The 25,346-nt window shown below is 37.6% G+C and overlaps 1 protein-coding gene across 2 annotated transcripts; it reads right to left on the bottom strand.

The window, feature by feature from the left end:
* Positions 1 to 1,243: 1,243 nt before the first annotated feature.
* On the bottom strand, positions 1,244 to 25,141 carry zgc:162989 (uncharacterized protein LOC100037351 homolog). Of its 2 annotated transcripts, XM_036593919.1 has the most exons (4): positions 24,570 to 25,135; positions 7,818 to 7,898; positions 3,260 to 3,292; positions 1,244 to 1,672 (listed from the first exon to the last, which is right to left on the bottom strand). In XM_036593919.1, exons 1-4 carry the CDS (start codon positions 24,741 to 24,743, stop codon positions 1,604 to 1,606), a joined length of 357 nt encoding a protein of 118 aa, XP_036449812.1. In that variant the 5' UTR covers positions 24,744 to 25,135; the 3' UTR covers positions 1,244 to 1,603. The 2 variants fall into 2 exon arrangements, with proteins under 2 accessions (XP_036449812.1, XP_036449814.1); XM_036593921.1 differs by lacking the exon at positions 3,260 to 3,292 and having other exon boundaries at positions 24,570 to 25,141.
* Between the last annotated feature and the right edge of the window lie 205 nt (positions 25,142 to 25,346).

The raw sequence follows: 25,346 nt of genomic DNA, 5'->3' as shown, positions 1-25,346 counted from the left end.
GGGGATTTAGTTGCTGAAAATGGAGGTTTTTAAAAGTGCTGCAGGGTGGAGATTATTGAAAACTCTGTTGTCAGTGTGAACTCTATCTGAAATATAGCTGATGACTGTGTTGTGTCGGTGTGCTATGCAATTTGGGGGTTGATAACATGTTTTCAATTGAATTTAGCTTTACTGTTTCATTACACTGTTGTGTGGAGGTGTCAGTATGTCCTGCACTCAGTTCTTTTAAAAGGGGTGTCATTTCTACTGCAAATTTGAAAAATGCCACAATGATTCTAAAGATATGTGACTTTTTGGAAAAAAAATATATTAACTTCAGAATTCAAATGGTGTGTAAAGCTAGAAAAACGTCTGTCTGATCAGGACTGCATGGACATTTCAAAGATTTCAAAAACTTTTATTTTCTGGCAGGAATCGGTCTTTGAATCTATGTGAAATACTGAACTATGGAGATCTGACCATAAATGAAAGCCTACTGTGTAACACTTTGTTATGTGCAGTATTACTTCTCACAGTATAATGACATCAATTTTTATGAGGTATTATCACCCTTTACTGGGAGGACATGCTTGTGTGAGCATTTTTGAGTCATTTTTTTCATTCGTATGTGGATGGAGAGGTTTTCACTGTTGATGTGGAGTTTTTTGAAAAAGAAGAAAAAACGTAAAAATTTTAGGATTTGTGTGAAGAAGGCCTAAGACATAAAGCAGGCTATCATATCAAAACCTTGTATCCCCATAAGGGGTTAAAAGGGTCATTTTATTAAATATTTACACAATGAACAGGCCTTCTGGCAATTCCAGATGATGTAAAAAAGAAAAATATATAAAATGGATTTTTGAGGTTTTGATAGGCTAAAAGGTAACATGTATAGTGGAGCATACTTAGATACACAATATCACTTTCACATAATTCTAGTTCATTTTTTGAAGAGAACAACTCTTAAGAAACCATACATTTTGTTCCATTTCCAAACTTCCAAATCCCATATTAAGCCCAGAGGCAGTGCATATGCCATCTATGAACCATGGCAAAACTGCCAAGAGCAAAAATAAGGATTAAATTGGCTCAGAAAGTACAGGCCTCATTTGTTCTATGTCAGAGAAATTATACCGCTGTGCAAAATTGAGTCTTATCTCAAATCTCTCAGGTTTGAAGGCTTCTGTTCATTCTGCCACAGCAAACAGTGAAGTTTAGCAGTTAATGAGCAAACCAAAGAAAAAGAAACGATTACACAACACAGTTAAACATCGACATCAGACTAGACTTGAAAAGTTATTCTTTATGATCACATTCAATGCTTTCCAGAACAAAAATATATAAATAGTCAACCAAAAATGTACAAGTCACAAAAAAATTGAGTAATAGACAGTACAATTTTATCTATAATGCAACCCTATGTCTGCTGGAAGAAGTTGTCAGAACTGTACATAAATAGTAATACTCAAAAATGACATTTATGGACAGCTCCCTTATTGACCCATTTGTACAGGGGAATTCTACATATTTTGACAGACAGACGTTGATCTCTAAAGGTATATATGGGTGTGGGGCTGGGGTTGGGGTTATTCACATTATCTTGCTTGTGGACTTTCACCTAGGACTATTTCTTGAGGGGTCCTGACATCTTGCGAAGGCCCTTCATCCGATAAAGCAACCCGTTGATAAAGTCCTGAGAAGATGGAAAGATAGAGTTTAAAGTATTTAGAGAATATTATAGATTTCTGATGGTTTTTGACAAAAACAAACAAGCCTCTTGATCTGGATGGTATTTTTATCATTCCTAAAGAGACCCCTAAATGAAACTGTACTGAACATTTCACTATGTTTCTGCATGAACTCTTAGAACTCACAGTCATCACCAGCAATAACAAAAGCATTGTGTAATTTGATCTCTCTCTCTCGAAAGTGCACATTCTAAACTTTCAATTGTGCCACACTTGTGTTTAGAAGTAGAAGAGGAAATATTGTATTATGATGTGAATGATCTGACTTGATGTGAAGTTTTTGTTTGTGCATACAGGTTTGTTTTGCAGAAAGAAAAAAACACCCTTCACATTTTTGTGACGCTATTCTTATTTTTTGACATCAAAACAAATTGGAAAAAGTCAGAAGTTCAACATGCAATTGAAATGTAATTATATAATTACATTTGAATGTAGTAACAGTGGTTGTTGTGCTATTCCAGGTGATTGCAAGGGTATCTATAGTTTTCTGGGTGGTTGCTACATTGCTGATAAGTAGTTATTATGGTATTACAGGTGGTTGCTATGGTGTTAGTATGGGGTTATGGTATCTAAGGCTGTTGCTATAGTATCCCAGGTGGTTGCTAGGGTTTTGCTAAGTGGTTGATATTGTATTTTAGGTCGTTGCTAGTGCATTACTAGGGTGTTCAACTCAACTTTATTGTCATTATACTGAAGCAGGGTTGTACAGTACAACAAAACACTTTTAGGCTAGATCTCCAGTGCAATTACAGACAACATAGTGCAGGACAGGACATAGTGCAAGACAGGACATAGTGCAGGGACATAGAACAATAAATACAGAAAATAAATACAAGTATATACACTGCAGTAGGTGTGCTGGTACTTTAGGTGTGGTTAGGTGGTTTTTTGCTCATTGGGAGGGTATTTTTAGATGGCTGCTCTTGTGTTTTGGGTGGTTTGCTATGGTGTTGCTAAGCGGTTACTAAGCTTAGTAAGATATCTAAGGTGCTTGCTAGAGTGATATTAGGTGGTGTTCTGCTAGAGTGTTGCTATGTAGTTGCAATGGTATTCCAAGTAGTTGTTAGGGTTCACAAACTTTTGGCCAAATAGTATACAATGAGTGTGGTGGAATATGAGGTATAGAAAAAGAATGATTCCGTTTCAGTATGTTAGGCATTTGTCTTTTCCTGTGGAGGAAAAATTGAACAGAAGTTGCTTTAATACCAACCAATTTTAAAGGCAACCTCTTTAGATATAGGCTCTGTAATTGTGCAAACTTTGGTTGTTCTAGCTTAAAAGCTGTTGGCAAAGAAACATAATATTACAGAAAAGAAAATGAAGAACAGCAATTTTTCAGGCCAACTTAATAACACTCAACTGCTAAGGCCTTAAAAACCACATTTCTGTTTGTAATGCAATGTGGATAATGTTCAGAATTACAGCCAACATGAACATGTGAAAATGATGTTATAGCTTCTAATCTTTAGTTTCTTTCACATCCTATTTTAGGATAGGGTCTCTTAGATCAGAGAGTAAAATTTGCACCATACCTCTTTTGGCTTTCCACACTCTTGCAAAAGCTCCTAGTGAGAAAAAAAGAAAAGAATTCTTTCAGCTTTAAGCTTCTGTCACAGAAACTCAGCAGAGAGGTAACAGAGTGATTAACCTGACTGTACAACACACACAGCCAGGAATCCTGCACGTACTGAGCAAGAGCCACGAATAATTAATAACTTCATATATAATACCTGCCTATAGAGCCTTTTGGAAGCAATTTTAGATTTGTCTTGGGAAGATTTATTGTTTTTTTCCCTTAGTTTAGCTTACATAATGATTTAAGGCCTGTTGTGCAAGGCACTGCAGAACTGGCCAAAACTTTCTCTAGTGTATCAGTCACGCTTATTTATGTCTTATTTCAAGACTCATTCCCAGCAAGGTCTGTTTGTTCATTAAGCATAAAAATGCTATAGATTAAGAAAACACATGCACACTGCCTCATGAGCTGATTCAACACACGTATGAGGTATTCTTTTCTTTCTTTAAGACAGACAACCCAGCCCTAGTGCTTTTGTTTTGTTCATTTGTTTTAGTTTATTTTAGGCGTGCAAATTTTGAGTGCTGTTAAACTTGCAAAGCTCACAATACTTAATTTATGAGGATGGTTCACCCAAAAATCTAAATTACACAGTTAATTTAAAGGGGAATTCTGCCAATTTTTCAAAACTTCTGAAAAATTCAATAGTTAAGAAGTACACAAAGTCATTAGAGTAGATTGATGTGAAATGCCATGTTCTAGAGTCAGAATTGTTCACAGTGGTGGTGATTCACAAAATGAATATGCTTATGAATATGCTTATAAATATGCTGTCTGGGGCCTCATACATTGTTTAATGATATTATTGTTTGAGAACCCACTCAAGAGGGAGGCATGCAGGGTGTTATAAGACAAAATAGTCCCCAAAGAAAGCATAATTTTTCAAATTTAGCACAATTTACCTTGATCAACATTACATATAAAAACTCAAAAGACACCTAAAGGATCACTGGTGATTTTGGATAGTAAATAAAAAGGATATATTTCTGTTCTAAACGTTGCGACCCCTGGTTCCTATCACTACCACTGTAAAGAAATCTGAGTCTGTAAATTTCTCTAGAATGGAACATTTCAGGTTAAACCAGAGTGAATGACTTTGTTTATATTATGCTTAAATTATGCTGAAATTTTGAAAAGCTGATGGAATTCCTCTTTGATAATTTTGATGTTTAACAGTTAGTTCCCCTAACCCCATATTTAGTCAAGAGATCAGCTAAGATATGTTTGGTGTCTCTTGGCTGATGTAAATGAAGAAGTTGCTTCTTCATTTTTGCACTGGAGCTATAAGGCTACTCTAATAGATTTTTGGGTGACATAGACTTTCATTACTTGTTAGCTATGTTAGCCTCGGAAGTTCAGTGCAAAACTAATGTAGTAAACTTCAGACATCAAACATGTATTGCCTAATCAACTACATTAGATTTAAGGGGAGGACTGTGAAACTTAGATTTATTGGTAAACTATTCGTGCAGAATGTTGACTTTAATTTGGGGGTTAAATCTGTGCTGGGTGAAGCACAGAAGAGCTTCCCATTTTATTAGTAAAAAAACTGACATAATTTTTGATGAACACAATTCAGAATAAAATTTTGTGTTTAGTACTTGTTTACAAATCTTTTGACCCTTTGACCTGAAACCTGTGACCCACAGGCATCTCTATATGCTGCATCCTTTCTGCCACATATATACTGGGATCTATATATATTTTCAGTTCCTGCTTCAGTTTCTGGGTCAGGAGGACATTCCATATTTTGGCCCTGAAATTGTCCATAGTAGTTGCTTTAATGTAGTTCTAGTAGTCGTTTTAATAATTGGCAAATGTCTGCAGTCATTGTCCTGCTACAAGGTGCAATGTAATACATTTTTGAGACATTTCAAAAGGAGCAGTTAAAGAAATGTTTCACATAACAGATAAGAGAAAATAACTTTTCCCCTTTACCCCAAAAAGTAGTTGAATGGTCAAGACATGTTTGGTGTCCGAAGTTTGCTTCTGAATTTACTTTTACTGAGCTACAAGGCTAATAGCGCTTAAATGTAATGGAAGTCTATGTCACCCAAAATCTTCTGTTACATTAACCTCATAAGACACAAATTTCAAACACCAAATAGACTGGTCGTTTTTGAAACTGGGAAAATTGGGTAAATTTTATTTCTTGCTGAACTATTCTTTAAAGATGTTTTGGAATACCAATGGACTTTGAAAACCAAGACTTATAAATGATTGGCGAAGCCCCTGACGCCATGCTGGAATATTCTCTGGATGATAGTCTATGCCTACCTCTTGGAGAGTGATCTTAATATCTTAATAACAGTAAAATCTCATACAGTCTAGGTTTAGGCTTAATCTAGGTCTGGGAAACTGGTCCTAATATTTTAGGCTGTCGATTTATGTCGATTTTTCAGCCTTGTGATGTCCAGAGATGGTCTGTTTTTGTTGACTTTTCTTTGGCCTTCATGATTGAGAGACTAGTAAATGCAAATTCCACATCTAGAATTAATTCCAGACCTTTTGTTTGCCTTATTGTTAATGAACTAATGATGCAACAACACACTGCTGGCCAACAAATAACTGCACAGCCAGCTTCTGCTTATTCTGGGTTCCCTAAAATGGGAAGATTATGTAAACAGAGCTGTAATTCCTACACAATGCACCTTTGGAAGTACATGTTCTCAAACTAAGACTGATAGTCTGCACATTAACTTCATAGTCATCAGTGCTGGACTGAAAACAAGATGTGTAAATGCTTACGGACTGTGCCGATCAGAAAATGCTACAGTTTATTACTAACATAATGTATCTAATGGCCCCAGTACAGACCCTTTTTGTATGAACAAGAATATAATGTGGCAGAAATCATGATCCACGATATAAAATGCTTTAGCTTGGTACGCTTTTTTTTTTCTGTGCAGTAAATCCTGAGCAGGGTTGGTCTTTTCACTAGGTCTAGGGAGGAGTGGAGGCCAATTATAACTCCTTTTGCCATCTTGTCTAGCATTATTTCAAAATCAAAAGAGGTAGTTTACTTTACATGGTTACCATATAGCCTAACTGAACACAAAGTACAATTTTCAAGCCATCGTTTAATAACTGTAATACCATCCATTGAACAATTGATGAATGTTAGACAGTGCTGCTAATGAGGACAGAGGAGCTAGCTACCATTAGTTTTGCCAGCATGATAACAGCTCTGCCCACCACAGAACATGTGTAATTCTGAACTAAAGCACTGACACAAGTTTAAAAAATAATGATTCATATCTGAGAAAGCAACTGTTGAAGGCACAGAAAAACGAAATTAAACCTGTTCTTTGGTGTTTGGATCTGTACCCTTACAGGCTACCTTATTTTTAGCTTAGCAAGCAGGCTACAGATCCAAACAGTGCCACCCATCACAGTACAGGTTTGATTCTGAAAATTGGTGATCTGTTGACACAAATTTAGATGATGCAAATGTTTGAGAGAGCACAAGTAGAGTGAAAGTAAGCCAAAATCAAACCTGTTCTGTGGGGTTTGGGCGAGGGCTTAGTTAGCAGCACCACAGCACAGGCTTGATTGTAGCTAACTGATGCTAAATGACAACCGTCTAGAGGATAGTGCACCCGTTTAGAGGAGTGCGTGAAGTCAAGTGACTGGTGTTGGAGTGAAAGCTGTTCTGTGGTGTGTGCAGAGAATGTGTGGTTGTTATATGTGTAGCCCTTTGCTGTGGCTGAGCTGCAATCATGCTTAGTTTTTTCTGAGTTTTATCTGGTTCTGATTTCCCCCATTTTTCTGTTAGCATCACTTATCAGTGAGTCCTTGCACCACCAATCAGTGATCCCTCTAAAATATAAATGGTGCAGGATGTGTTTATTTATCCATTCGGATGTGGATTAGAAATTTGACATGTCATAATTTTGAAATGGCATCATGATTTTTAAATATTGACATCATTTTTATATAGCATAGTATACCATATTACTGTCATACTGCCCGACTCTACTTCTACCTCACTCTGCACCAAATTATCTCACTGCTTGTTTCAATCATCTTTCTTAAAATACAGTGAGATAATTTCACTTAATGAAATGACTTAAGTAATAAATGTCTAGAAACAAGTAAAATAATCTTTAATAATAATATTCTTACAGCAATCTCAAAATGAGAAATATTAGATATAATGACAAGATGTAACAGGACTTACATTTGCAATTTTGATCATTTTTACACAGGAAGGCGAATGTAGTGTTAGGAGTCTTGCCCAAGGACTCTTGTTGGTATAGTGTAGGGTGTGTGCCAGGTCTGCAATGTGGAGGGCAGAGGTGTAACCCTCTATACTACACCAACCAAGATTTCACTTGCTAAGATATTTTTGGTAGACAGTTGTGTCACTAACCTTTAGAAGGCCCCATTCCTGTCTTTTGCTTAGAGCCCCAGAACCACTAAATCCACCTCTGATCCTAAGTGATCATTTTAATCTCTGTAGAGATTTGCATGGAGCTACATAAAACTATAAGCAAGATCAAAGCAGAACTCACATGTAGTCTAGTTCTCTGTTCTTCATCTGAAAGCTCCAGAAGTTCATCAATGTCAATCTCCAACTCTGGAATCTCTTCCTCCTGAAAAGAGCATGCTTTGAGATAATGATGACCATATTTCATTTCTGTAAACAGTAACTCTAAAATAACTCTTTTATAGTTACTGGGGATTTGCCTTGGAAGATAAACAATGGTACATAATTCAACCACTATATTTTTTTTGTAACAAATGCCCGCTAGACAGAAAAACAAATTACAATGGATTGATTAAAGATGGATTTTAAATGAGACAATTCTGTGTCACTCTGTGGATGCATTCAGGCTCTTATTTGAGAGAATGGGAAACAAGATGTGAATGGAGAATGATTCATCAGTGGACAATAAACTAATCACTATCACCACCTTTGTGAACAGTTTGCTAAACCTGCCTTTCTCTTTCATGTTGCAAACTTAAATCGGCTAGAACAGCAAGGCTGGAAAAAGATCAAAGTGGTTATGAGTGGGTTGTAAATGGCTGTCCACTGAGGTGAGATGTTTGCAGTTACGTGATCTCTGGACATATTTGTAATGACGTCACTTCGCTCTGACATGTTTTATTATTGTCCCTATTGTCTCTTAAGGCTACTATAAAATTAGCTTGTAAAGTCATCCCTATAAGCTGATTGGTCATGCACGACCTCTGTAGCACCTAGCTCTACAATATCCAAGTTAATATCGTCCTCTTTGACACATATTTACAAATTTCACCTTGACACACCCAGGATGTCACATTCCGCTAAATGTTAAACAGATGTTCTATTGTTACACCAAAGGGACCATTTCAAACATGATCTTTGAGGGTCCTACTGCATGGACATGCATCATCACTGGGCTGTAAACATATAACCACTGTTTGCTCAGTCTTAGAGGGGTTACACAACACTCTTAAGGCTTTAAAGGAATACTCCAACATCTGCCACATCTTACCATACAGAAAACCTGTTGACCCAAAACACACATGCAACACTGTTCAAAGACCACCCTTTGGTTATTTAAATTCCAGACAAAATGATCGTTAAAGAGAAAATCGTTGAGATGTGAAATAGTTCATGGCAGGGAAACCTGCCAACAATGGTGGTGATAGGAACCAGGGGTCATGATGTCAACAACACAAATAGAGCCATTTTATTTACCATCCAAAATGACCAGTAAACCTGGGTAAACCAGTAAACATGAGTTTTTTATATGTAATGTTGGCGATGGTAAAATAGTGTTAAATCTGAAAAAATATGTTTTCTTTGGGGACTATTTAGCAGTGCCCCGCACATGCATCTCATCCAAAAATGGATTCAAGAAACCTGTTTTTGTCTATTTCATGTAGTTGTTTTCTGTGAAGGAGATTTGGGAACGTCTGGTCACTATCACCACCATCGTTACCCAATCTGAGTTTCTCTAGAATGACAAATTTTACATCAAATTTCTCCACTTTACATCTCAGCGATTTAATTTCGAATACGGTTTGTTTTTAAATCTGTGGAATTCAGGTATAACTTTTCCATTTTTCAGAATCAGAAAAAATACACAGAGAGGCCTCCAACATTACATACACTATCAAAGCTATCAACATATAATTTGTCCCTTCTTTACTTTTGTGCATCCTGCCACTAAACTCCTCCATCCTTCCAGTCTTAACACTAAAAAGTTACAGCTGTGTCCCCCAACATCAGCTGCTCCCAAAGGTTTCACTGACATTATGTTCCTCTTCAAAAAGACATTAACATTCACACAACCATCTACCCAAACACACCTCAGCTGCCTTACAGACTTCCTTACTATGTGCATCTAAAATGATTTTATTTCTGAGGAGATCGATAGATAAAAGAAAGGATGCGTAGCTGCTGAGAAGCTGTTACTGAGAAAAGGACAAAGACAAAAAAGAAGTTACACTACAACACCAGAACTGGACATCTGAGACCTGGACTGAGGATTTAATGAGTCCAGATTTTACAGGGATTACTAGGATCGTGAGAAGCAGAAAATGCTACCGGCTTTTAAGACTGAACGATGTTTTCTGTTTCTTAATTGTAGTTAATGGCCTACAGTTTATTAATTTGACTAGAAGGATGGTCTCTGACTATTGCACAGTAGTGTATGACTGGAGTTAATGGCCAGTAGATTCAGCACCTGCCCATAAGTCTGTTTTCTGTTCTTTTACTAAACACAAGGCAAATCGTCAAAATTATTGTCATTTATTGTAATCAACTGTATGCATACAGATACGATTTGATTAATCTTAAGGCTCATTACTTACTACTCTGTAACTACTAAGAAACAACTTTCATTTATGTAGTTAAGAGATGAAGGAATTAAAGTGTGGTCCCACATACAGGCCCTTGCATTTTAAGGGGTTAAATTCAGTGTCCTTCATGATTTTTGAAGACTAATATTGAGACAGCGGAATTCGACACTGAAACCTATCTTATTTTTTTCTTGAAGCACTGCATTAATTTTTTCTCATGTAGTAACACTGAATGACCAATGGATATGAACTATGTTTAGAACATTTAATGAGCATCTGCACATTCATATAATCAATATAAGCTGCTATGGCTGATAAAGCTCATTAAACTGTGACCCTGAAAGCAGGGAAGGGGGAAATGCATTAATTAGTGAGCATATCATAAAACATTCACAGAAGTGGAAAAAGCAATCAAGATTTTCATCTGGACATTGGCAGAATAACGCCATCTGTCTTGAGTTGATTAGTCTATTTTTCTCTGATTTTTACCACAGTGCTGCTACTTCAGAATTCAGTTTAAACAGCCATTATGTACAAGTTGTTCATTTTTGGTATCACTGAAATAAAAAGAAAACTACACAGAAAATTACACAGAAGTCTTAACAACTGAACATCTACAAAGTGGACCAACGGGGTCGGTATGTCTAGAGTGGACAGTGAGTGGACACAGTGTTTAAAAACTCCAGCAGCACTGCTGTGTCTGATCCGCTTGGACCAGAACAACACACACTAACATACCACCACCCCATTAATGTCACTGCAGTGCTGAGAATGATCCACCACCCAAATTATACCTGCTCTGTGGTGGTCCTGTGGGGGTCGTGACTATTGAAGAACATGGTGAAAGGGGGCTAACAAAGTATGCAGAGAAACGGATGAACTACAGTCTGTAATTATAGAACTACAAAGTGCACCTACATGGTAAGTGGAGCTGATAAAATGGACAGTGAGTGTAGAAACAAGGAGGTGGTTTTAATCTTATAGCTGATTGGTGTATGTGCTACATGCTAGTAAAACAACCTCTAATTCAAATACAGCTTTTCTAAATGTAGAGGCATTTGGAAAGGTTAGATTTTAAAGTCTTTGTTGAGGAGACCAACAAATGACAGCTACACAAGCTCCACTCCTCAGTTGGCGCCCCTGAGTCAATGAACCTAAGCAGAGGAGACCATTTTCCAGCCAGTGAGTTTAATGCAGCTCTCACCATCAGACAAAACCTGACACTGCAGCTTCTCTAGCCCAATGAAGAGAGACTCAATCAGAGAGAAGCTTCACTGAGCCCTGCCATCCCCCGGTGTGCTCTTCTAACCAATAAACAATCAGCGCTGGAGCCGAAGTCTTGGCTCTGTGTAAAGGTACGGTCAGAGATGCAGGTCTGCCTGGGCTTTAAACTCATTAGGAGATCAATACAAAATACCTGTAGAAATCCCCAGTAAGAATTATTTAACTGGAAAATTCCCCATGCTTATTTAATTTAATTCTGTCACAACTTAAACCAACCCACCAACTGTTAAAAAACTTCACTGTAATTAAATTGTTCATATAACCTTTGCTCCATGCAAACTGAGCACTTTCCATTTTGGAAAAAGAAGCACAGAGAGTTTCATCACTTTGCACACAGTTTGAATGTCCATAGCCATAGCTCAGTTTGAGCTGCTTTTGGAGATGCAGCTCCACACATGATGAAGCAGAAGACACTTTTGTGTTCTAGCTATTGGGACAAGACCTGTCAGTCATCTTTGTTGCTGTCATGCCAACATCAGTGTGGTGAAATGGTTCTTCAGATTGATGGAGAATGTGTTGTATATGGCTCTATACAGAACCTTTTTGAAAATGGTTCTATATAGCACCAAAAGGGTTCTACTATTGTTATGATGTCAAGCCTGTAACAATAGCAGAACCCTTTTTGGTGCTATATGGAACCATTTTCATAAACATTCTATATAGAACTCTATACAACCCATTCTCCATCAATCTGAAGAACCAAGTAAGTATGAAATGGTTCTATATAGAACTTTTGTCTTTACTAAGGAACACTTGAAGAACCATCTTTTTTAAGTATATACCCTTGTTGCACTAGTATGAGTATGTTCAGAAACAGTAATGATGCTGGGATTTTTAAACAATGCACACATTTACTGGCCACCTTTCCTTAAGTGTGCAGTTAGAGACTGTAGCGCATCTTTTTTCCATACAAAATATGCGTAGTCATCCTCTAGCCATTCATCAGTGGTCAGTTTCTAACAACAGGGCAACTGCTGGCTCGATGTTTTTGGTTGGCTGAGAATGGACTACTTCCCAAATAATATGGTCAGCAGTGGTCCTGTGGTGGTCTCTTTTTTATAAATGGGGTAAAGTGAGGCTTGATAAATTGCAGCAACAGATGAAGAGCACTTGTATAGAAGATATACAGTCTCTCCTGGTCAAATAGAGAACGTTCTCATTTTAGCGCACAATTACTGTTTATTCGCTGATTTTAACATATTGTTAAAAAAAAACAGGAAATGCAAGCTGTGCAAAAGTAATGGCACATTTTATATGGTAGGTTTTTATATTCAATATGTTAAAGTGCGTAGTTGGTAGAAGATGTGTTTAATTTTATCTTATTTTCACTTAGAAAACCAACAAAACATAAGGGGTGTTCAAACCTTTGCATATCTGTATCAGACTGTATCTGATAAAATAGTCTTTGAGTGTAGCTACAAGGTTGGTGCACCTAATAAACTGGACAGTGAAACATAGTGTGACTGTGCTTTAGACTTACTGGAGGCTTTTGTACACAAAATGTAGTTATATGCAAAAATTTGGATGCCCTTACTATTAGTTACTATTACTACTTACCATTACTAAAATTCTAAGTGAAAGTTAGTTGCACATCCTCCACAGAGAACACACTTCTGCACAGTTTAATACACAAGTACTGTTTATTTGCTGAATTTAATATATTGGAAAAAATAAAATTTAAAAATATATTTTTCGTTTATGTATTTCAATGTGTCAAACTAGGCAAGAAAACAAAAACTGTGCACTAAAATTAGCAGAAAAAAATACCGAGTATGTTCCCTGTGGATGATGTGTTATTTTCACTCATAAAATCAACAAAACATGTCATTTGCAATGTAATATCTTCACAGCAAAATCCCCAGGGTTGAATTCCAGCTTAAAAAATAACACCACAGGTGTTAACTGAACACTGGGGATTTCTTAATGTGTTGTTCTAAACATCCAGAGAGAGAGAGAGAGTACAATCTTGTCTTGACAATTTCTGAGTCTCAGAGCGTTTTCTGGATTGGTGTAATTTCACTGTAAAACTAAGCAGAGCAGTAATGATTGGCTGCACAGACCACATATGGGGTAAGAAGGTAACATAATCATGACTTCTTGGTCATTTTATTCACTAAAAGAGCATGACTCAGTTATTTTGAAGCACAGCTTTATCAATACTGGCACTATTTTTTTTAAAAATTCATCAGTACCAGACAAACACTCAAAAAATGAAATGTTGGATTTACTTGAAAAAAATATGTAAAGTGGTTCCACACAGGATTGGTAGCTGGTACACTGGATTAAGTATCTTTTAAGATGTTCAACTGAGTAACACACTCAGTGAATTCAAGTAGATCACAGTAGAAAAAGGATATAAAGTTACTAAGATTAAGATCTACATCATGAAGTTGTTACTGTGCTACTGAGTTGTCATACAATTACGTTGAACAGTAAGTTACGTGAAAACTTGCACTTATAGTCAACTGTTAGACAGTTAACCATACAGTATAAGTAATATGCACACCAAAGGACTATTAGGCCAGGAGGGAAGACGCCATGAAGAGGGAGAGTGAAACAAGTAAAAGAATATACAAATAGATGATGCCAGGGGCCAATGTGAAAGATAGGTTTTACTCAACCACATTACGTAATATGTTGAAAAAGTCCATGCAAAAATTTTATTTTCATGCATTTCATGCTGTTTCTTGCTGTTACTGGTTGGCAGTTTTGTTCATGTGGTTCTTCGGTTAATATGTCTCATTAAAAAATCAATTTTTAAAATTAATTCAAAAATGAACGCAAAATTCTCAATGTTATTTTGGCTCTCATGGCAGGCTGCAGTGCACTGCTGCTCCCACAATCCCACAAGCCAATAATTCACCATATGTAACATCATGGAACGCATGCAAGTCCAGTACAATACGAAAGCTAAGCTTATCGCTCGTGAACATGTTCTCTGCCGTGGCGACTGTCCAGTCCAGTCATCTCTCAAAAGAGTTTACTAAACCTCAGATTAATAACTGACTCATCAAAGTGATTAATCAGTCTACTAAGGCTTTAGCAGGATCTTCAGTGTTTGTACATGCTTTATATGCTGTGTGCTGATTTTACATGCTGATAGATAGATAGATAGATAGATAGATAGATAGATAGATAGATAGATAGATAGATAGATAGATAATAAAGTGCAATATGTGCAGTAAGGTATCCATATGTGCAGATGGATAAAAAGAAACATAAGATTTAGCATGCTGTGTGCTGATGTGCAGACATATGATCATTACTGCAAGCAATCCATGTAAAATAATGTTAATAAATGAAGCCTAACTAAATCAAGAGTAAACAGAATTTGAAAATGAAGAGTATAGCCAACTCAGTTGAAATGATTTAAAATGACTGGAATGTTTGAGTTAATTTTACTTCTTTAGGAAGTCTGGATCACTGAAAAATAGAAAGTAACTGTAACTCAATTACAAAGTTATTTAAGCTTGAACCTGTTAAGTAACAATGTTTTTTAAGACAATAATTTTGTGTATTTTTTTTAAGTAAAGTCAACTAATTTAAGTTTACAATGTCGTGAATGCAGTTGTATTTGCTAATGAAAGGGAGAACTGTGCCATGGGGGGATCACATGTGCGCCAATCACCAAACATGCCAAGAAGTTTTGCCTCTTAATTCCTTCATACATGATGATTAGCAATTAGCCTGTGTAGGATACAGATTAGCCTGCTACTACGCTAAAAAGTATTTTCTGTGGAGAAGCTCTAGTGAGACAGTAATTCACTCCAACACCCTTTGGAAAACTGCCTATGGAATTCTTTGCATTACACTTGCAAAATAAAGGTTCCAAGAAGATTCTTGGACATATGGGTCCAGGAAAAATCTAGGTGTGTCTAGGGGAGGGCCTGGCCTTGGGTTTAGCAGCTGATGTCAAAGAAAAACACATTTTTTATTTCTCTAATAAAGATGCTATTAATCATTATACAGCATTGATATTTCTTGTATGTGTAAAGAGAACACCCAACAGCGTATATTATGTAAAAACTATATGCTTTTTGGAAAGAACACTCTCAAAACTATTAACAATTTTTTGTAAAAATGTATATAGAGATGGATTTTGCTCCATAATTTTTGCAACTATTTTTAGTTACAAAGTCATATTAAAACACCACCCTGAGCACTGTAATTACTCCCATCCTAAGGCTGGATTCTGTGCTTCACTGAAGGACCACTCAAAAAGTGGTCAGGATCTGCCCCTTCTTTAATTGGTACAGAACCTTTACATATTTCTCTTATTTTATTTTGTCCTTTCACGTTTTGAGGTTCATGTTTACACTACCATTTCCCAATCTCTCTTTATCCCTTAAAATTAAATAGTCTGTTGTCATTGTGCCTTCAAGACTGATATCTGTAAAAGAGCGCTGTTCTGATTGGTTGCTCTGCTCTATTGCGCTTCATTCAAAAAGCACTGAGAGTTGAAACACTCCTAGAACTTCAGTTTGAATGGGCGGAGCCAAACTGTTAATAACATAAATAAGTGGATAGATGTAAATGAGTTGTTTCCCGTGACATCACAGGCTGTTTTTGCAGCTTAGTTTACATATATGTCTGTATGGACTGGGAAGTAAATAGCATATTTTGAAACTTTCACAAGGTTCACATACTACTTGAAGCTCATTTATTAAAAAAAAAGCACTGGAGTTTTTTTTTTGTTATGTGAAGCCTTCAAAATAGTTCTACTCGTCTCATTTATCAAAGTGATTTTTGTACGTAAGCTCTGAGACTCATCTATTGTTTGCTGAATGCTATTAAATGCAAACACTTCTGCTCTGATTGCTTGACATTCAAGGCTTTACTCAGGGGTGCTTTTGCTTTCATTTGATAGAAAGAGCAAGCGAGCGAGGCTGATCGCTAGCTCCGACCTGTGTCTGAAAGACAGCGCATGTGAAGTCAGACGAGGCTGGTTCACTTAAGTGGCTCCATTACTGATCACATGGTCCATCCTGCACTTCCTGCCAGAGAGGCGGAGGGTGTTGTCACTGAAACACGTCATGGCACAAAGGTTGTAAGGCTGCATTCCATCAATAGCTTTGAATCTCTGATATGAAAATCGTGAGAGAGGCCGTTTGGCCGTAGAACACAAACAGTAATAGTGTCTATGGCAGTAGACTTTCTCCATTTGTGTTTACAGTGTTGCATCTACCACATATTCTAAAAGAGAAAAACCTTATGATGCAATGAACAAGGATGAACAGTGAAGTGCTTTTGGAGTTGACTACCTTTCATACAGGCATCTTTCCTGAGCAGGAGCTCACCATCGCTAATATCATTTGTTTATTTATTTGCTTATTTTGAAGACATAGCAGTGATGTCAGTGATGCACACAGCCACTGCGGGATCCAATGAGTGGCCGCATACATTAGAGATGAGCATGAATAATTAAGCGGGTGACACAGGGGGCTGACTGTAAACGCTTCCACACGGAAGAATCGGCATACCCACAGCATAACCTTTCAGCCAGGCCATGCAAAATTCAGCACTTTTACCAACCATGTGGACAAATGCGTGGCCACTCCTGTACTATGGGTAGCAAGCGGCGTTAAAGTGGTCATGATGGCCAAAAAAAGTCTATTTACACAGTTTACCTTAATCTTTGACATTGGTTTTGTGGTTTCTGATACTGTATGACATAATGTTATCTAAAAAGGACAAGGGTGTAGCTAAAGCAGCAACATCAGCTGTTAGAAGCTTTAATTTTATGTGTACTTTGTGCTGTTTTTGATAATAGTATGCCATGTGCCTCCAGAAACCTCATAAGTAAGGCTATTTGAGATTACTTCATGCAGTTTGAGGCCAGTGTGCAATGATTTAAGCATATGGTTTGCTTAATGCAAATTGTTGGGTATTAGCTTCCATTGCTTAGCTACATTAGCCTCGTAGCTCCAGTGCAAAACCAATGAAGCAACATTTAGCCATCAAACATGTCTTGGCAAATCATTTATATTAGGAGTAAGGGGCACATTGCATACATTTAAAGCATCACTTTTTAACAGTGCTTTGGTAGAAAGTGAAATTAGCTCAGTGTCTAATTGCTATTATAAAGAGAGAGGTATGATTATAGCTTTTTTGTGTAGGTGGGATTTTTCTGGGTCATTTTCAGCCTACTTCACTTTTGCTATGTCTGTGCGAAGAACGGTTTGCCTTTGTTCATCCTGTGTGGTTTATAATCTCCCTCTGAAAGGATTGAAACAAAAAACTCATGTACAGCACTGTATTGAGAATATGGACGCTTAACCATGCCAGAAGGAATTCCTTATTTACGTGAACTGAAAGAACATATTGATAATGTGATACAGTACAGCAACAAAGGAGGGAACTCTTCAAGTAATATGACACCCAACTTCACTGCGTTCAGCTGAACTGGCAGTTTAGAGAATGAGTTTATGGCCCCATTAAAGGCCTTGAAGGGATTGAAGTATTCTATATCATATGCAATGCTATGTCAGTGTATTTATTAGAAATCAGTCAGAACTGTGTCAGATGTGTGAAACTGAGAAAACACAGGCCGGTTTTTGCCTCCTGCTGCAGCATCTGAGCAATCCGTACTGCCACGCAATCTCGATGTCTCATGCAACCGTCCTCTCACCAACAACCACAATGTGAGCACAGGTGTGGGGTAAATGGCCTAGAGCACGCAACAGGCCATATAAACAACTTAACGTATTCTGAGGCAAGTGAGTTTTAGGCATGTGGTTTGCCCAATGCTAAAAGGCAGGGTATAAGCTTCCTTTGCTTCTTAGCTACATTAGTCTCGTAGCTGCAGTGTAAAACTAAAGAAGCAAACTTCAGACAAACTTCTTGACTGAGGTGTAAATTTGTTTTTTGTTTTTTTTTGTCAAGCTGTTTAAGTATGCTAATGCATAACGTTAGCATGATATTAGCATGGATCAGCATTGTTTCTTTGACACTTTTTGGCTTGTTGCTATGAAATTGCATATCACTTTACCTTACAGATCAGTAATAGGTAGGTAACGATATGGTAATATTATGGCAACAAGTTGTATTTACTAAAACATGGCATGCTAATTTTCAAGTTAACCCCAATCAAATTTATTAAGCTAACATTTTGTCATAGTGATATATTTTTTTTTGTGTCATCTTTGTTTTATCACCCTCCAATCACTAAGCTCTCTGATCATTGCACAGCAACCATTGCTACCTGCCATTACCTCAAGCTCAGTTTATTATCAGCGTGCCAGTGTTTGAATCTGAAGCTTCAGCTTCAGTTAAAAGATGTAAGTTCACTTTTTCATGCCCACTATGGCAGTACACTTTACCTGCGATAATTAGGTTCGGGTTTTTAAGTTTGCTGTGTTGTTTTTTTTATGTGTCATGTTGTCTTCTTTGGGTTCACACGTTGGGAAATTGTGTCTATCAAGTTGGTCTACCTACGTTTACACAGGCCTAGCCAAAAATTTATTTCTGCCTACATCACTGTATCAGATGATAGACTACAGCTTGTTATCTCGGTTGTTTTGGTGATTGATGGTTTTACAGATTAAACTGTACCACACCTTTGGAGAAGCGTCATGTGACAGACTGGACAGAATGCAGCTAACACATATGAGCTCAAGTTGAAGTTCATCTCAAGTTCAGTGCAAATTTCCACTGACTATGGCTTTTAGTGATTTGTTTCTGGATTAAATTTGGTGAGGCTGAATCTGGCATTCTATTTGCCAGCTTCTTATTCAAAATTTTCGTCATCTTAAATGGTGCAGCAGTTACAGGCACCAGAATTGATAAGAAACTTTAGCTTCATTTAAGTTTGTGCACTAACGGAAAGATGATAAATGGCAGTACTGGAAGTCACTGACAGTGTGAGCTTTTGAACACTGTGTGAAACTACACCCACAGGGCCCACAATCACCTGTGCCCCAGGGCCCCCTGAGCAGGTTAAAGCACCCCTTATTATAAGTTAGCAATTGCAGCAGTAACAAGTCTGTAATAAAATGGCAAAATAAAAGCAGCAAGTTGTGCGTACTTAAACATTACATGCTATGTAATTTTATTAATAAATAAGTTAAGATAAACAAATATAAACAGGTTGTCTGAAGATAAATATGGTGTGGTTTGAGGTTTAAAATGTGAACCCTTGACACCATGTATTTGTCACTGATTGCCATGCAAATGTTATAACACATACTGTGGCCACAAATCATATTTACAAATGTGGGCCATATTTAAACATGTCAAGTGGCATTTATTTTAAGCAGACATTTTTTGGCAAAGTATTCTTTCAAAAGGTGGCTCCTGTGTTTCAGATTGTTATCATTTGAGCAGCTTATCCTTATACACATCTGACTTTATGATTGCATCGATGAACATGAGCACACTGACCCAATTATAAGAAAAACAGCCCCAGACGTTGGTGTTTCCACCTCTGTGCTTTACAAAACAACTAGTGTAGTCTGGTGGAATTCTTCTTCAGGTTTTCTCATCACAAAGAATCTACCATCAGTCTGTTGCTGTTCTTCTAGTGTTTTTCTCTGAAACAAATGTTTTTAGGAAGTAATCTAAAGAACTTCATTAAAGTTTACCAATGGTTGATCTGTTAAAGTGTCCAAATAATAATAAAAGCCAGCAGCTAGAAGCTAATAAAATATCACCACCATGGACAAGAGGAGATTTAGAGACCAATGGTGTGAAAAACATTTTCACTGAATTCAGTGTACCTTATATGTGAGGACACAATTGGAGTATTTAAAGAATACTGTTTCCCCATATATTGGCAATGTGTGAAAATGTAAAGCTAAGTAAGTAACTATGTATCTACCTGTTTCTTCTTTTCAGAAATTGGTCCACCTCAGTCATTTAACTTGGCCCCCCAAGACAAAACGTTTGAGCAACTCTGGTCTATGGAGCTAAGAATATTACAAAAATGTCTTTTCAGGCCCGGCGCCAGAACTTAATCATGAGTGGGGCATCCAAGATCCATGGAAGGGCCTTGACCACAAAAAAATTAAAAAAATACGAGAGAAATGTACAGTAGATCTGTCCAAAGGAGCCACACATTTAGGAAAGAATCAACAGGAGAGCCACATTTACAGCAATTCACCAAATCTTATTATGTTCATCAATGTAGTTATTTACACTGACTGCACAAAGTTTCTTTTCACTTTGTTTTTCAGCTATCTGCTGCTACAGAAGCATGTATAAAAAATAGTGGGTTTAGTTGGGCATGATGATTGGTTGGTTCTTACATGGCTTCTTGAGGTTGGGATGCTTTCAGAGAGATGCATGTTTAAACCTATGTATTTTTTTTGTTAGCATTGTGCTACTACTATTGATACTACTACTACTGCGACTAACAATAATAATAATAATAATAATATTATTATTATTATTATTATTATTATTATAATATTAATTATGAAGACAATGCTGTAGCTACAAACACATCATATAACAGTCCCATCAGGAGACAGTTTAGAAACATTCACTCCAAATGAAATTTTTCAATTGTGTTGAAGAAACATTTCTTTCCAACTTTTAAAGGAAATAAGGACATCTCTAGCTCATTTTCTGTAAGCTGAAGCTCACAGTCATTGCCTGGCCGCCTACAGTGGGCAGGCAGCTGCGTGGCGTTGGTGCAGGCCCGCCTACATGACGCTGTCAGTCTGCAGAGAGCACACTGGTAATCAGCGGAAGTGGGAGGTGAAGAGATGGAGCTGGTGTTTACATGTCTTAGAGCAGCTTTTCTCACTTCAACTATGCTCCCTGCTTTAAAATGCTAAACTGCACGCTAAACTGCATTTGGCATCCGCACACATTATGTACTTTCATTAGCCACTCAGGCTAATTTGCATAATAATCTTTTTTTTTGTTGTTTTTTATAGTTTGGTGTGGGAAGATGAAGAAATATGTTTGTTCCATCAACATCATCATCATCATCATCATCATCATCATAATCATCATAATCATCTTCCTCATGCTCCCCCTGTCTTCTCTCATGGTGCATCTGTTTTACCCATCTCGCATGCCGGCCGGGGCCTTGTTGCCATGGTATCCCCGGAGACAGCTGAGCTCCTTCACATAGCCCTCATGATTAGGACTGTTTTTTTTTCACCTCCTCCAAATAACAGCGTGGGTGATGTTGTGACCCAGCCTGTAGATGTCCTAAGATCTCAAGAACCACTTATGATGATGATGGCCAAAAATCTAATTTGCGCAGTTTTCCCTTACTCCAAATGTAGTTAAGGTAAATATTTGATTGTTTCTGTAGTTTCTCACTGGAGCTATGAAGCTAATAGAGCTAACAGGTAATGGACGTTCATATCCACCAAGTTAGCACTGTGCAAATCACAAACTTTCCTTCAATCACATAGTGTTGTAAAGGGCCCAGATCCTAAATGTTTCTGTATTGTATTTCTCATCCCGAAGTTGACTTATACAGCTGTATGCAAAATACCCAAATTACACGTTCTTTTGAAAATAAGTGAACTCATCCTCTTCCTTAAAACTTAAATGTATCAATTTTCTGCAAATTTTAATGCACAACTTTTTGTACATATTGGAAAAAATAAAACATAGAATATTAAATGTGCCATAGCTTTTGCACAGGCCAATTTTATATATTTTTTTATATTTGTCCCCAGTATGTTGACCAAATAAACAGTAATTGTTTATTATAATGTGAAGTTTGGTCTCTGTAGAGGATGCGTTCACTTATTTTCACTTAGAAAATCAACCAAACCATCATTTTTCCGGGGACGAACACTCTTAACATTTGTAAGGTCATGTACCAAAAACAGTAATTATTTCATTTTACAAGACCAATTTCCAGCTTCTCCTTATCCCTTAGAATTAAACAGGATGTTTTTGTTACTGTACCATCAAGTCTGCTATATGTAAATGAGCTCTGTTCTGATTGGCTGCTCTGTATTGAACCTCATTCAAAAAGCAAAGCAGGCTGAAACACTTCTTATAACTTCAGTGTGAATGGGTGGAGTTAACCTGTTCTAGACTCAATAGACAGATAAGTGCTTTGGTTTCTGTGACATCATGAAAACATTGAATTCAAAACAGGCTGTTTTTGCAGCTTTGTTTCCATATATGCATATATTGGAAATAAATGGCATGTTTTCATACATTAACAGAGTTTACATCCTATGTCAAACTCTAAGTCATGCTAAGTATTTAAGTAGTATTTAAATACTATTTCATATGTGGGTTATAACAGTGTATGCCATAATGTTATCCATAAAAATGGATAAATGTATGTCGCATGGCTAAAACAGTAGTAGCAGACAACTTCACTTTTCTGTACTTTTATCCATTTTTGTAGATAACAGTATGTCTCTTTCGCCTCTGTGATGCATGAAATATATAGAAACACTTGTGGGGAAATGCCGGTCTGTGCTGTCCATATCTATTACTATAGTTTTATATGTACAAGATATACAAGATCACCCAGATGGCAACCCCTGCCAAGATGCAGCAGTAAACCTCTCAAGTTCTTAGATGTGCTCAGACTGCAAACTCCAGCACTAGGAGATACTTAGCATATGTCTGAGCTTTTGTCACCCCAGGGGGGAAATGCTCATCTTCAGCAGAGAGAATGAGCTGTTTTAATGGCCTGTAAAATAACTTGTATAAAGAGGCACTAGTAAGTTTGATCGTACCACTTAAAAAGTGGCATCACTTCCGCCAAGGTCATTTCCACTGTCACTTACACTCATTATTCACTTTATTAGAGGCAACCCCCTTGTATTTCCACTCACTGTCCACTTTATGAGCTCCACCTGCCTTTTCGGTCCACTATATGGGTGTACAGTTACAGCCTGTAGCCCATCTGTGATCATGCACAATTTGTCAGCCTCCCTCTTCATCATTGATGAGATACTGACCACAGAATGCTGTTGACCAGATAATATGGTAGATTGGGTATCTGGAGTGGCCCAACACCCAAAAATATCCATTCAAGAGTGGTGCTGTGATCAAAAACTGAACACTGATGAAGGACAAGAGAATGGCCAACACAAATTGTGCATAGCAGCAGTTGGGCTATGGTCTCTAACTGTACACCAGCAGGGTGGATCTACAAGAAACCATTCTGGGCAAAGGTCAGTCAAGACAGCCATTAAGTTCTCTACTGGAGATATTTATTAGAAGATGATATATAATATACTCCATTTGCATAAGGAAGGAGAAAGTCAAAAGAAAAAAAAGAGAAAAAAACACAGTTTTCAAAGCTGCAGTTAAAAAAAATATTAAATGATGTAGAGAAAATGGGATTCCTCTGACAACCATGCAAGACCTGATAGACCACCAGCACTGTCATCATCAAATAAATAGGGTTCTTTAGTAATGGCAATGATTCTATTTAAAACCATGAGTTCTGTATAGAACCATTTCATGCTTAAATTGTTCTTTGCATAGTGAATTGGTTCTTTAGACTGACAGAGAATGTATTGAATATGGTTCCATACAGAACCTTTTTTAAAATGGTTCTATATATCACTATTATTACAAAAAACTTCTATTGTAACAAAGAAGAGCCACAGAAGATGATATATATATATCATCTTAATACTTAATGGCTGTTTTAATAAATGAAGTGTGGTCTCTGATGTTTTCACAGCACTGTAGGTGTTTTTAATAAAGTGGACAGTGAGAAAACACCACAAACAGTAAAACCTGTTTAAATCCTGAGAAGGCAGGCAGTCTGATAGCAGGTATATGGAGATACATGAGATCAATAGTTGGAGCAAGCCAGTCATGTTCTTCTGCCCAATAAAATAACCATAAAAAATAACCATAAACATAAAACTAAGTGACGATTATGCCAGGCCGAATAACAACAGTAGCCTATTGGTTTCACAGAGCTTCCATATAAACTTTGGCATCTGTGTTGCAGTACAGAATTAGTCCAAACTGCTTATAATAGGCCTGTTTCTGGATTCTGTACAGCTGGTAAAGCTGCTAAAAACTGGCAGTTAATCACTTATTTGTAGGAGCTCAGTAATACACTCAGTACTGTGTTTCAGTGGGTGTGCACCTGCTCTCTTTATCCTGTTAGATCATTTACAGAGCTGGAGAAAGCACACAGCTTCAAACCTCCTTCAAAACCCCTACAAAACAACCCTACATATTTAACTGCCACAGTCTCTCTCTCCTTCTCCCTCTCTCTCTCTCTCTCTCTCTCTCACCTCGCAATCATACAGCAGGTGCAGCTGCCCATCGATCCACTCCTCAATGTCCAGTCTCCTCTGCAGGTCTTTCCGGTTGTATTTAACGGTCAGTTTGCCCAGTTTGCGATGGGAGGGCTCCTCCTCTTTGGTCTGAAACATCACCCTGGACTGGGTGCCCGGTTCCGACGCCATCCCTGCCACGGCCACACACACACTGGCCACACACACACTGGCCGCGCACAAACCGCCGAGAGAAGTCTGGGAGCCGTTGCTCTCTCTTCTTCCTCTTCTTCTCTCTCTCTCTCCCTCTCTCACTCTGCCTGGATCTCTCTCAATACCTCCTTACTCTCTTTCCAACAGCCTTTATATTTTATTCCTTATTACTGCTTCTCCCTCTCTCTCTCCTTCTCTTCTCTCGCTCCTCCTCACTCTCTCCTTCTCCTTCTCCTTCTTCTTCTCCTTCTCTCTTTCTCCCTCTCCCTCTCTCTCTCTATCTCTCTCTCTCTCTCTCTCTCTCTCTCTCTAACTTGCACGCTCACCGCCTGCTCCCTGTGGAGGGTTGTAATGAAAGACGGCTTTTTGTGTGCGTGTGTGTGTGTGTGTGTGTGTGTGTGTGTGTGTGTGTGTGTGTGTGGCTTCTTTCCCAGGGTGTTTTAGGAGGGCGAGCGAGCATAGGTCACACAGAAACTGATAAGGTAAGAAGTTTAAGATGATTGACAGAGGGCAAGATAGTTCTGGTTTTAAAGCCATTTATCCACATTAAACACTGAGGAGCTCCTCACTTTGTGTCGTAAC

The sequence above is a fragment of the Colossoma macropomum genome, unplaced genomic scaffold, assembly GCF_904425465.1.
Source record: "Colossoma macropomum unplaced genomic scaffold, Colossoma_macropomum, whole genome shotgun sequence".
NCBI lineage: Eukaryota > Metazoa > Chordata > Actinopteri > Characiformes > Serrasalmidae > Colossoma > Colossoma macropomum.
This window is presented reverse-complemented; position numbering and strand designations above follow the sequence as displayed.